Source organism: Cydia splendana, chromosome 17 (assembly GCF_910591565.1).
Source record: "Cydia splendana chromosome 17, ilCydSple1.2, whole genome shotgun sequence".
In the NCBI taxonomy this organism is placed as follows: domain Eukaryota; kingdom Metazoa; phylum Arthropoda; class Insecta; order Lepidoptera; family Tortricidae; genus Cydia; species Cydia splendana.
The window spans coordinates 3010464-3024673 of NC_085976.1; the positions used below are offsets into that span (position 1 = coordinate 3010464).

Below are 14210 nucleotides of genomic sequence, written 5' to 3' on the forward strand. Positions count from 1 at the left end.
ATTCATCTTTGTAATATTTTTCTGATTGTGGCCTACTCGCTCGCTTGTGTTATAACCATATCATTTATATTTCTGTGAATATGTCTGACATGCCTTGCGCAGGCTTACATAGGTTATAATATCATCATCAATAACTTGACGTCAGTTTGTGAACGAATCAAAGATTCTTTGGCACACCTTACGCAGGTGGAAACATGGCAGCCTTGCGCAGGCTTAGATGGGTACATAATATATTGGTTTTATCACAAATAACATGACGTTAGTTTGTGAACGAATAAAATATTCTCTTAGGCACACCTCACGCAGGTGGAACCATAACAGACGTAGGTTTAAGAATATCATTCAAATCAAATACCCTGTGGGTAATATTCCCTTAGTTGCGGGTTCCTTGCTCGACAAGGTGAAAGGCTTTAAGCAGGCTTTAACAGGCACTTTTAGAGAGTGTCATTCACGGTGACGCGCAGATTTGCCAAAACTAAACTTTTAGCTCTACAGTTAACTAATATAATTTGACAATATGAACCAAACCATGCGTCTTCGTCAATGAATCAATCTAAAGATTCCCGTATCGTTAATGCCCTTCCAAATCACAGGCTTCCGATTTTATTTGAAACGTTTACAAGTGTACTATTTATGTAGGTAGGTAGGTAGGCTTAAGAATTGACCCTCTTGTATGTAGTTACGTATAGAATTAATAATCAAATTATTCAAATCTAAAATAACACAAGCACATATAGCAACTACATGCAAGAGTTCTTTCCTTAACCTTTTTAGGCTGTAAGTACCTGCTTTTTTTTTTTTTTTTAATCAAAGATCTAGTTGGAGATATATAAGTTGGTAGATAAAGAGTGAAATACTTCACGATTACGCATGTCATTCTTGCGCAGAGCCATGCTAATCTCTCTCTGTCTAGTCAGATTTAAGTTTATGTACTGCCGAAGTACTCACTTTCCACAAAAATAAATGCAATGTTTGCGATGTAGGTTTGTTCGTTACCTTGTGTCCGTCAGAGCGGAAATAGAAGCCCCGCGAAGCGGGGCTTCGTCGACTCCTTATTACACATTATTTATCAGCAAATTTAATACCAAAAATTAAATTTGGAATAAATATTATATTAACCCGGAACGGGATAAAAAGACAAATTGCTGATAGATACTTGGACAGATAAAACCTACACGTCTATAAGCTTCTACCTTCATACGTAGGTTCTACGTAACACGTATTAACTATCCGATCCTTTCGTATTCGAAAACACAAATCACTTATTGAAAACTGAAGGGTATGCCTCCACAGATCACCATTTAAGTATTATAATTTCAACCGTTATTATACACACACACAAAGATTTAAACTAACAAGACTCTGAAGAGACTTAATGTAGGTATAAAATTAAATTATAATGGTGACACGTGCACGCATTACCAGCTCGATGTGTTTTCTAACATGTGTTTTAGTATTTTCATTGGCATAGCCACGGTGCGCGCAGGCAGCCTTTGAAAACACTTGCACATCACTATTCCGGATCGTTTTTATTTGCTAGATAGTTTAACGGACAACTAAATTTAAATATTTATTTCGAACGGCAAAAGCCGTTAGAAACTGTTTTTCAATATAGTCAGCTAAACTGGGGTACAAATTCAAAAACTCACCAGCAGTTTAGCTTCACGACCTTCCAGATGGAAAAACAGCAAGCCAATGACTTGGAAATTTGTTTTGGCGGTAACTGTCAAACACCTGTCAAAACCAACTGCTCTGTGGTGGGAATGTGTGAGAGAGAGAGGGACGTATATGCTAGAAAAGGACAATACGACCGACAACACAATGTTGCCATTCTCAATATTATTCTTAGGTTTCGAATATCGGTACAGTTGTTTAATAGTAATATTAGTTATTTATGTTTAATTACATGACTATAATTAGTAATTATTTTTTATATTGTTTACAAAGAAGGATACTACAATTTTCTATTCCAGCGGATTTACCGGGAAATTATTTCTCTCTATCACTCTTTTATAGTGGTGGTTGCCAACCAAATTGCATGAGACCCTGCCAAGGTCAGTGTGACCTTCAACCGCCAGAAGCTTGGTTCACTTGGTTGTCAGACGCATAGTAGGAGCTCAAGCGGCCTTAACTTATTAACTCATCTCTTGCCTACAAAAGTTGTAATACTTGGAGTGCATTATCAATTGGTATCTTCTTACTTACTATTTTTTTGTATGTCTTATACCTTTAAACGAGCAATTCTTGTATATTTATTTATTTATTAATAAGTATATATATTTCGGGGATCTCGGAAACGGCTCTAACGATTTCGATGATATTTGCTATATGGGGTTTTTGGGGGGCGAAAAATCAATGTAGTATTATCTCTGGGAAAACGCGCATTTTTGAGTTTTTATGTTTTCCGAGCTTATAACTACCTATGTGAAACACATAGAATAAAAGATATGTTAATTTTTATTTATTTATGTAGTACTTGGGTAATATCCTTAATTCTCAACTATCTAGTACAAAAAAAACTCATAATGTAGTAAACCTTAGTTACATTTTTATGGCACCATGGTAGATAATATTATTATCATCATAATACATATATTCATAGATCAGTGTAAAAATAGTAATTTTTAGTTAAATAGGATATAGTCTAATCCTTCATTGAGATTCATTGATTTGAGATTCTGTTCAAAAATGCCATTAGTCATATCTAGCTTCACACAAATGAGTAAAGGTGGTTTTGCAGCAGAAAAATGAATAACTGGTAGACTAATGAGGACTGTTTTCTTCACCGGGCAGTATAACTCGACTGTAGTCCCAATTTTCTTCTTATCAACATCACAAAAAGCTACTACTTTTCTCAAATGCTCCTGATTCAATGCTCGAACCAATCTTCTGCCTGCTTTACCGGCATTCCAAATAGTGAATCTCTCCCAATTTGGTAAAACAAGCTTTTGCAATCGATCTAACTGGATTTGCCAAATCATTTCTCTTTTAACAGAAAATGTAGCCGCACCTTCATGGTAAGTGTAAATAAGTAATTGCTTGTTGACTTTAATCAAGTCTCCACCCAGATCCAGGTGTGAATAAAAGAATATTAAGTCTTCTGGAGTGCCTTTGCCACTTTCATCAAAACTACCCACTCTTTCAAATACTGATCTGTGACAAAACCAAGTAGGCATTAATAAGGTGGGCCCGTTGGAAGTGTAGATTTGTAATTTTAGTTGTTCATCACTGAGACTATTGGCCCAGCGAACCAGACGTGGAGTAGACTCTTGTGGTATTCGAGAAATATTACTGCCAACAATTGCATTATGATTACTTTCTGCAGCAAGTAGCTGGAGATGAATCCTGTCAGGGTGCATTACGTCATCAATATCTTGAAAACACAGAAATTCTCCTGTGCTCATAGACACTGCCTCATTTTTAGCGGCACCGACGCCTCTCGAAGTTGCAGATCCCATTAAAATTAACTTGATTCCATGTTTTATAAAGTAGCTCTGCCATTCCTTCAGCAAATTCTCTGTTTCATCATTGCTTCCGTCATTATATACAACAATTTCGATGTCGATTCCTGAATTAAGTATAGATTGGTCTGTTATTGATTTGAAACAGTTATTTATCCAGTGTTCGCCGTTACGCACTGGAATTATTATGGATACTTTAGTCATGCTTAAACTTGTAATTGGGCCCTACGTTTTTATGTCAAAAAAACCAATTTTTGGATGTGAAATGAATGAGGGCGCTTGAAATATGTTCATTGTTTTTACACCTCAGTAAGTACATTATAAGTTTATAAATAACATCCAACACTCCTCACGCCATCGCCACGAAATCCACGCATGTTGTGCTGTGCAAATGCTGTGCTGTGTGCTGTTTTGGTACAAAGAGCATCGTGCAGCAATCCCTACGTGTTTTGGTGTTGACCATGTGTTGCAAAGAGTATTAAATCACTACGTTATGTGTTGACCAAAGAGCATATATAATCACTACGTTCTATGTGTTGAGTGTTGACATGACTCTTTTGACAGCTCAGGTTGCCAAACAAAATAAGGTTAGGTGTCGTCGTAGGGTACGTTCCAAAATATTAACAATGTATAACAAGTTGCTGTTAAAAAAAATTGTGACAATTTTATTGCCGACTGTACTTCTTCTCTTTTGCATAGACCTTGAGACCTTTCTAATGAGCCTAAATTCGATGGGTTTTTTCATTGAGAAGTCTTTGGTTAGGTATTGTGACTTTTTTTTTGGTATTTTTGTACCTTACTAGTTTTCGTGGATTATCAGATCAAATAAAATGACCCAAACAAAATGTAATTGACACATAATTGACATTGTACTTTTTTTACATCCGGTCGTAATTTTATTTCAGTGCTCTGGTATCACTGGTGCCCGGCGACTCTTTAGATTTATACTCTGGCAAGCCAGCTTTTGGCCAGCTTTATCAGTAGAAAGAGGCGGCAAATTCAGAAAATGTAGGGGCGAAGGAACGATCTTCCATACAAGTTCTGACTTTTCTACTGACAAAGTTCGTTTGTCGGAACGAAAGATGAGTTTCGTCAGGATATAATTTCAATCATTCTGTAAGAAGTTACCATACTGATAATTTTGATTGCAGTAATATACCATCCTTAAAATTAGAAAAATACAAAAAATAAGAAGTGAAAACATTAGAAAGAAAACCAAGCTAACAGATGCCCTCCATCAATGTCTGTGCCTCAAATGGAAATGGGCAGGACACATAGCCAGATACAGAGACAGAAGGTGGACACTTGAATCGACAAAATGGAAGGGACCAGCAGGGAAGAGACGCCAAGGAAAACCAAAAAAGAAATGGATAGAAGATATTATCTCAGTAGCGCAGGGGCGTATTTACCCTAGGGCCATCCGGGCCATGGCCCGGGGCGCCAATCCGCCAGGGGCGGCAGGGGCGGTGTCGCCGCCCCTGGCCGATTGCATTTTGTTTTGGTTTTGGCGCCATTGCGTTATTGCAAATGCCGCTTATGGCCGCTTATAGGGACCCCATATAGACCCCATAGTGTAAAGGGCACCGCAGGCGCCCTGTATTGAAAGAACGCGATTCACGCGACCTTACAGTGTGGAGTGCGCCCTGTAAATCAGAGCGTGCAAAGCTTACAGTGTAAAGGCCCTGCCTCAGGCGCCCTGAATGTAAGAAGCCCCACAGACGCCCTGTAGGTATGTCAGAGCTTTGCCTGACATTACAGTGTAAAGGGTGCCGCATGCGCTCTATACATATGCAAGAGCGTTTTAATGTTACAGTCTCAGGCGCTCTGTACCCGCTATAGCGCTGCGCGGCCATAAATTCTAATGCATTATTTGAGGAGATGCACATGTTCTACGAGGGTTAAAAAGGACCGTAAAGAACTGTTTTTGCTTCATCCTTCTATCCGAGGTTTTTTGCGTCAGTTTTGTGCATTAATTTTCACACACCTTGGCCTCAAGCAAGAGCAGTCGTAAAATTTTTGTAAAAAATGCCACATTTTTAGTTATTTACAGTTTATTATAATCCCTCGTATTTTATTTTTATAAATTTAATTAACATTGAATAAGATCTATCGAATGACACCAATTTCGCCAGAATCGGTTAATGGACTGATGAGTAATTACTAAATAAACACTAGGGGTCGTAGGTTCATTACATCTGGTTTTTTTTTTACTGGATCTAAAATTTTGAAAAAAATACCTACACAAAATAGTTTTTTTACCTATAGATATGACAGGAAAACCTATTAGAAATGTGCAGTCAAGCGTGCGTCAGACTTAATTACTTCGTTTTTGATCTGACCCCTACGGGTTTTTTAAAGACATTTCATTTACGTTCCACATAAAAAAATACATTGTTAAAAATTGGGTAATGTACGGAACCCTTGGAACAAGAGTCCAACTCGCACTTGACCGGTTATTTTTTTATTTAAATTGTTTTTTAGGGTTCCGTACCCAAAGGGTAAAAACGGGACCCTATTGACAGCTAGGCAGTTGAAATTTTCACAGATGATGTATTTCTATTTCCGCTATAACAACAAATACTAAAAACATAATAAAATCAATATTTAAGTGGGGCTCCCATACAAACGTGATTTTTTTGCCGTTTTTTGCGTAACCCTTCGTGCGCGAGTCCGACTCGCACTTGGCCTGTTTTTTGCCTTGACTTCTGGGGCGGCGAAACTTATTGGCCCGGGGCGCCAAATTTCTAAATACGCCCCTGCAGTAGCGGGTCCAGAATGGATTAATACAGCTCAAGACAGAGATAAATGGAAGAAGTGTGAGGAGGCTTTCACCCATAAGGGATCCACATAATAAAACGAAAAACTAAATGTATAACTTACATCTATTTAAAATATTGTAACTTTTAAAAAATGTGGAAATAAAAAGCTATTTTATTATTATTATTCTCTTTATTCAATTAGGGTCTTAGGTTAGGGTTTTACAATGTGAGTATAAAAGTAAAATATAAAAACACTTACAAAACATAACAAAAATATATAAACACATTATAAAAAACCTAACCTAGGGTGCCGCCGGCAGAGGGGCAGGGTCCAAGCTGCCGGTGGTCAGGTAATATATAGGTAGGTATTTAAAACTTTATTGCATTCCATTAAACCATGATTTTGATTACATTAGAACTACAACAGAGCTGCAATAGTTATTTAAGCTCTAGAATTAGGTCTTCATACTCCTGCTGTATCTCTTCATCAGAGTAACTCAGATCAGTGTTGCTGATGATAAGGTGCAGGCGGTGCCCTAAGCGAAGGTTGTGCCGAGCAGCTGCTGCGCATGCAGGCAGGGCTGATGTTAGTTCCTGAGCCCCACTCACGGACAGCCATGTAAGCTTGGGACAATCAGTTATGCAGGTTATCACATCATCATCACATAAAGAGGCAAAGTCATGTAGCCCGAGTCCGGTAAGCCGTAGACCCGAATTTCGGCAGATAGCCTTTATGGCCTGCGAGCTGAGAGCATCGCAATTAGAAAACTCTAGGTTTCTTAGCTCTTTGCAGCACTGTGTTATGGCTTCAACTACATTATCGGTAACTTTCATGCCTGTACTTAGATACTTCAAGTGACTGAGTCGACATAGAGGCACAAAATGTAATAAACTAGGCTGATCTGTTCTTGCATAGCTGTATGTACATTCTATAGCTTGACTCATTTCTAACCATTCTAATTTAGCCATCTTATCCATGACAAACTGAATTTCAGTCCAAATTTCATTAGGAACATCATTCAGTATAAGCTTAGTCAGTTCATTAAGTTGGCTCATAGCTAAAATAATGTACTGAGACTTTAGGCTATAGCATATGTCAAATACAAGGGATTTTAAGTTTGATACTTTTACAATATTCAAACATTTACCGGTGATATCATAACAGCTATTGAATTCCAATTCTTCGAAAACTCTGTCACCTATGAAGTAACTGATACAGTCATCTGAGGCGAAACTTCTACAGAAACAAATTTTTTTGAGGCATTCTAAATCTTCTTTAAGGGTTATTTCCTCTCTGGACTCAGGTAGGTCATACATGTGGAGCAACGTTAGAGCTTCCAAGTTAGGGCAGTTTGCTCTAATTATTTTCAAACTCTCCAGGTCTTTGCAATAAGTAGCCACTACTGAAGCGCCTAGTTTGTTAGTCCACTTTACGAATGACTGATAGTACTGATTAGGAAGACTATGTTGTGATAACCTCAAACTAGATATATTAGAACGGGACTTAGTATTCTTATTCTTCTCGTCATATTCTTCTTCTAAAGAAGTGATACGAAAACGGACGCCTTGCAAATAGATCAGCACAGCGCGTTGCCATCGTCGGCTCGCTCGCTCAGTTCGTATTATATCCAAGACGGGCACATAGCTTAGCACGACGCCCCAGCAGTCCTCATTTAAATAATCTAGCATTGAATCGTTGTTATTAACTTCGGCTTCAAGCATACTCGAAATGTTTACATGTGATTAAAAGCAAAAACTAGTTTGTTTATTGGAGAAGTGGCAGCCTCATGGGCCTTTGCCAAAATACAGTAATAGATCACAAGTAAAATATTTCATAATACAAAGTATTATTGCATGATGTACGGTGATAGGCCTTCACGATGCACTGGAGGATAGCTGGAGCAGCAGTACAAAGCGTAATGGCGGCCGAGACCACGAACCGCCGAATGATGTCCAAGAATTGGTTGCTTATTCGTATTTCCAGAAGAATTCTTCATTAACTGCACCCGTCACACTTGCTATTCACTGCATAATATGCTATCTAAATTATACATTAAACAGCAAAATGCAAAAAATAAAAAAAAATGTCTGGAGCACGATCCGCCATGTTCCAAGCAGTGTTGCCAGGGCTCTGGAGTCATAAGTTACGTTTCGTTTCCCTAAAAGTCACGTTTTTGCTGCTCAAGTCACATTTTTATATTATTGTATTGTATGGGTAGGTAAATCGATTTTGTTAGAAGAAATTCAGAAAATAATATATTTCACAAAAAATCTACTAACCTTATATGATTTTTCCTCAAAAGGAAAAAAACGAAACCCTTATAGGATCACTCGTGCGTCTGTCTGTCTGTCTGTCCGTCTGTCACAGCCTATTTTCACGGAAACTACTGGACCAATTAAGTTGAAATTTGGTACACATATGTAAATTAGTGACCCAAAGACGGACATGTAAGTCATGGCCATCCAAGTACTGACCCCGCCCGACATAGCTTAACTTCGGTCAAAAATCACGTTTGTTTTATGGGAGCCCCACTTAAATCTTTATTTTATTCTGTTTTAGTATTTGTTGTTATAGCGGCAACAGAAATACATCATCTGTGAAAATTTCAACTGTCTAGCTATCACGGTTCGTGAGATACAGCCCGGTGAAAGACAGACGGACGGACGGACGGACAGCGGAGTCTTAGTAATAGGGTCCCGTTTTACCCGTTTGGGTACGGAACCCTAAAAAACCGGCCAAGTGCGAGTCGGACTCGCAAACGAAGGGTTCCGTACCATCATCATATATATAAAATTGAAAAACCAGAACGGGATAAAAAACGAGGGAAGAAGCGAGATGGCGCCTTACAAATTTCTAAAAAAGTTTTTGACACGTTTCTCGAATACGACGCACGTATGATAAGAAAAAACTGTTCAAATCAATTATCTAAATATGGGAATAGAACTAGAACGTAAAAACTATCGCTTTCGACGCGTATTTAATTTACAAAAAGGAAAAGAAATTTTCATAACAATCTTTATTGTATGAACATCGGCTATTTCTCGGCAACTCTCAGTTCGTTTCGTTTCGGGGTAAAGTAATCTAAATTATGTTTGTCATGTTGGTATACAGTTATTCCTACGTGTTTTTATACGAAGTAATATAAAAAGTGATGTCAACCTCAACCTTAGTGTACGCCCATAAGAGTGACTTATGCCAAATATGACATCAATCAAATTAATATTATCATATTATTAATAATTTGTATTTTGTTGTTTTAAATTTATTTTGAGTTATATTATTCGGAGTCAATTTGAATTCACAGTCAATCAAGTCAAAAAGAAATTCGACTTCGGCAAACATTGCCATTCGTCCGGGGAACGGGCTGCCGAGATAGGCCAGAAATACAAAGTGGATACGTTAATATGAAGTCCATCAGTTCAAGGGATGACTTTAGAGATAGGTATACTTAATCAATTTGGAAACTGTTTTCTCGCGTAATACGATGCGACTCGACCAGGTAAGATTTTTCTTCTTGCTGAAAGTCACCATCAGATATATCGGATTGGATGAGGTGTTCACAAATATCTGAAGTCTGAACAATGTAAATTATAATGTAACTTTAAAGTGCATGTTCAGATATTTTTGAGCGACCTTGGTGGCTACGATATATATCTAATGGCAACTATACATTCATGAAGCCAATGTACAGTCAGTATGAAATAGATCAGGCTAAAGTAGCCAAATATATCGTAATATAACTTTGTTGCTATAGAAATAAGGATGTGTTCCGATATATTTGGGTATTGGAGAGACCAAAGCGGCTTAGCTTCAGTGGCTCGGACACAGAGATAATGGGAGAGGATCTTGCCGTGAAGAGAGCGTACTTGGGACAACGAAATGGGAGACACCCGATTGGACGTCCTAGGTACCGCAGAAACGACGTCGTTGCTCAAGACCTGCTCAACCTCGGCCATAGCGACTGGCGAGAGCTATCGCAAGACCGAGAAACATGGCGTGATCTGGTATCGGAGCCCAGGACTCTTTTTGGATCGTTGCGTCACCGTAGTAAGTATTGTTATGTCCAGAAAGGAAAATGGGGGCTACCTACGTTTGTATGAAAAGGCGATATATGGGCGGTGGTCGTCCGAATTCGTCTTAAGGCGGAAATTAATCTAATGAACATTTTTGCTGACTGGACTGGGCTTATAAAAATAAATAATAATTTAAAAAAATACAATCTTGCCATCATTTTATCTTATCAAATGACATATTATCATTTATTGAGAAATTTGCGAATTAATTTATCCAAATAACGGTTACAAATAAGAAGTCCCTATCACAGAGTTATGAACACTGGCAGGGTTAAATAGGTACATAATAATGTCGGTAATTAAAGAAACATAAGACAAACTCTTTATTTCATTTACGCGAGCGGAGCCGCGGGCCCGCCTAGTTATCTATAAAAACGGTCACCCATCCAAGTACTGACCCCGCCCGACGTTGCTTAACTTCGGTCAAAAATCACGTTTGTTGTATGGAAGCCCCACTTAAATCTTTATTTTATTCTGTTTTTAGTATTTGTTGTTATAGCGGCAACAGCATCATCTGTAAAATTTTCAACTGTCTAGCTATCACGGTTCGTGAGATACAGCCTGGTGACAGACAGACGGACGGACGGACGGACGGATGGACAGCGGAGTCTTAGTAATAGAGTCCCGTTTTACCCTTTGGGTACGGAACCCTAAAAATTAAGATTTTCAATAACCCAAGCAAATTAGAAAAATCTGCGGAAATAATTCGTGTAGTTTTGAAAATTGGTACAGGTATACCTTGTGGTGTCCAGATAAACATACTAAAAGTCCTCGAGGGTAGGGGGTGTGCTGAGGGTGCAGGGAGGGTTAAAGGTACCTTTTTTATATTTTTGCTCATATCTCGAATAAATGTACAAATAGCATTATAATTACTTCGGACAAAAGTTTTATCATACAATTTCCTACAAATTTGGCTATGTTTATTTTTACTCTAAGTCTACGATCAATACTAGGAGCTTCAGGCTGTTAAAGTTAAATTAGAGATAAAAAATAGACGAATTAAGAAAACGTCGTTTTTTTCGTAATTGTTCATCATAAATAAAATTTTTAGCAAGCTAAGTGACCTGCTGATAAAATATAAAAAAAAAACCGGCCAAGAGCATGTCGGGCCATGCTCAGTGTAGGGTTCCGTAGTTACCCGTCTGTCAAAATAGACTATTCGCAAAAACTCAAAAACAGCTATACCGATTAGGTTCGCTATATTTTTCCTTGAAAGTCTTTACTAAGTTTGTTTTTATGATTTTTTTCATATTTTTTGGACCCATGGTTCAAAAGTTAGGGGAACTAAAGGGGAAAACACAACTTTTTTTCTTTCAGATCGATTATTTCCGAAAATATTAAGTTGAACAAAAAAATGGTTCTTGAAGACCCGTATTCGTTTTAAAAGACCTATCTAACGACATCCCACACTATAGGGTGGAAACGAAAAAGAATTCATCCCCACTTTAATGTTGGGGGAGCCAGCATAAAAAAATATGTTTTTCTAGTTTCTAATTTGGCATGAATATATAAATTTGTTACACTGACAAAGTCGTAAAATATAAACTAGAAAAAATATTTTTTTAGGGTGACATTAAGTGGGGATGAATTTTTTTTCGCTTTAACCCTATAGTGTGGGGTGTCTTGGATAGGTCTTTTAAAATGAATAAGGGTCTTTAAGGACCATTTTTGATCAACTTAATATTTTCGGAAATAATCGATCTGAAAGAAAAAAAGTTGTGTTTTCCACTTTAGTGCCCCTAGCATTTTAACCATGGGTCCAAAAAGTATTTAATAAATCGTGAAAGTAAAACTTAGTAAAGACTTTCAAGGAAAAATATTAGTGTAGTAAATAAAGGTAGTGGACCCCGCAGTAATTCCTCAGCCAGAAAAAACTTTACAGTATGATAAAGTATCAATAAATAAAAAGTATTGTATAAATTTCCAAAGAATAATAATAATAGAATTAAAGTAAATACCTAAAGTCTTAAATCGTTAATATCTTTTTACGGAAAAATGCTCCGTTCAAACTTTCTTCACCAGACATATAACGTAACGTATTGCAACAATATATGAAATATCAAAAAAATATCCCAGCAGAAATAACAGTATTAATAAAATAAATTTTTTTGGCGTGTCTTGGACCGGAAAATTGCTCAGTCTAATTTTTTCACTGGAATGCCATTTTATTGCCGTTTTATACCTACAAAATGAAAATCTAAAAATTTTCCACTCTCAGTTTTTAATAGTTCTATAATACATACATTTCGATACGCATTTTTTTTGGATTTTTTTACCCACTGCACCAAATTATGTTCTAAGATCATATAAGAAGAAAAAAATGACAGAGCAATTTTCCGATGAAAATGAGCGTCAAAAAAAGGAAGTATCATAAAAATATATTCTCATGTTTGACAAAACTTTTAGATTTTTTTCTAGTATCACATACTGATACAAATAACTTATTTTGTAAAATAATTTTGGACTGAGGAATTACTCGGTTCAATATATAATCAGATTTGTGTTTTTACCTAACTTAGGAGTATTTTTTTTTGGATATTTATAATGTTAGTCTCGGCTCATACTATACAATAACCAAGCTAAATTTCATCGACTGAGAAATTAATGCATGGGTCTCCATACAACAACTTGCTTCATTTACTACACTATATAGCGAACCTAATCGGTTTAGCAGTTTTTGAGTTTTTGCAAATAGTCTATTTTGACGGACGGGTAACTACGGAACCCTACACTGAGCATTGCCCGACATGCTCTTGGCCGGTTTTTTTTATGTTATATCAGCAGGTCGCTTAGCTTGCTTATCCTATAAGGTGTATTCGGGTATTACCGAATGTCGGATAATTCCGAAATTCAGATGAAAATCACCCTTAATTCCATCATAATAAAAGTCTCTTTCGGAATTATCCGACAGTTTTCGACATTCGGAATTACCCGAGTAAACCTTACTATTTTTTATTTATTTATGATGAACAATTACGAAAGAACGACGTTTTCTTAAACCGTCTATTTTTTATCTCTTATTTAACTTTAACAGCCTGTATCTTCCAAAATATTGATCGCAGAGTAAAAATGAACATAACCAAATTTGTAGAAAATTTTGTGATAAAACTTTTATCCGAAGTAATTATAATGCTATTCGTATACAGATATTCGAGATATGAGGCTGAAAGAAATGAATCATACACTAAAAAAAATAACTACTACTACCGTAAAACGGGGTGAAAAGGCACGATTTTCAACTTCAAGGACGATTTTGGCCAATAATCCAAATGATAAAAGTAATAATTTTGATATCATTTTTTGAGTCTTGGTTAGTTCTTCAATTTTGCATTTGTGAAATAAATTTTTACCAACCCAATTCAGAGAAAATCAAAGAAAACTACCTGTTTTCTCCATATCCTTAAAACGGGGTCGATAGACACAAGAAAGGGGTGAATAGAAATATTAAGTTTTAGTTGTCATAGGCATCGAATTTGGTCATTATTATGTGGATACTCTTTTGGCAAATGGTATATATATCTGTTAGACAGCTATTTGACACAAAATTATTTTTTCGTGTCTTTTAACCCCCTAGGTGTGTCTTTACACCCCTTTGTTGTATCTAATCACCCCCTATGGCGTAACTGTTCACCCCATATGCGTGTCCACTGACCCGTTTATCACGTAAATTTGCTTGTTATTGATTTTTTTTGCAAAAAAATGCTTTATTATAGAGAAAATTAGTGATATTATTTATTATTTAGGTACTACAGTAACTATATTACCAGGTTAGCTAACTTTTACTTAGTTAATGTCAAAACATTTACCGCTAGAACAAAGTTCAGACAGGCTTCATTTCTTACCTCGGCGAGACCTTACTCAAAAAAATCTAACTTTTAGGCAGTTTGATTAAGTTCTTTTGGTATCAATGTAGAGA

General features: G+C 36.8%; 1 protein-coding gene and 1 non-coding gene across 2 annotated transcripts; both read right to left on the reverse strand.

Moving 5' to 3' along the window:
* Positions 1 to 842: 842 nt before the first annotated feature.
* On the reverse strand, positions 843 to 944 carry LOC134799057 (U6 spliceosomal RNA). Its single transcript, XR_010145327.1, has one exon. It is a non-coding gene; the product is annotated as a U6 spliceosomal RNA (small nuclear RNA).
* A 1613-nt stretch (positions 945 to 2557) lies between these two features.
* On the reverse strand, positions 2558 to 3874 carry LOC134798632 (UDP-GlcNAc:betaGal beta-1,3-N-acetylglucosaminyltransferase-like protein 1). The gene has a single exon (XM_063770995.1). It carries the CDS (start codon positions 3663 to 3665, stop codon positions 2625 to 2627), a length of 1041 nt encoding a protein of 346 aa, XP_063627065.1. The 5' UTR covers positions 3666 to 3874; the 3' UTR covers positions 2558 to 2624.
* Positions 3875 to 14210: the final 10336 nt, after the last annotated feature.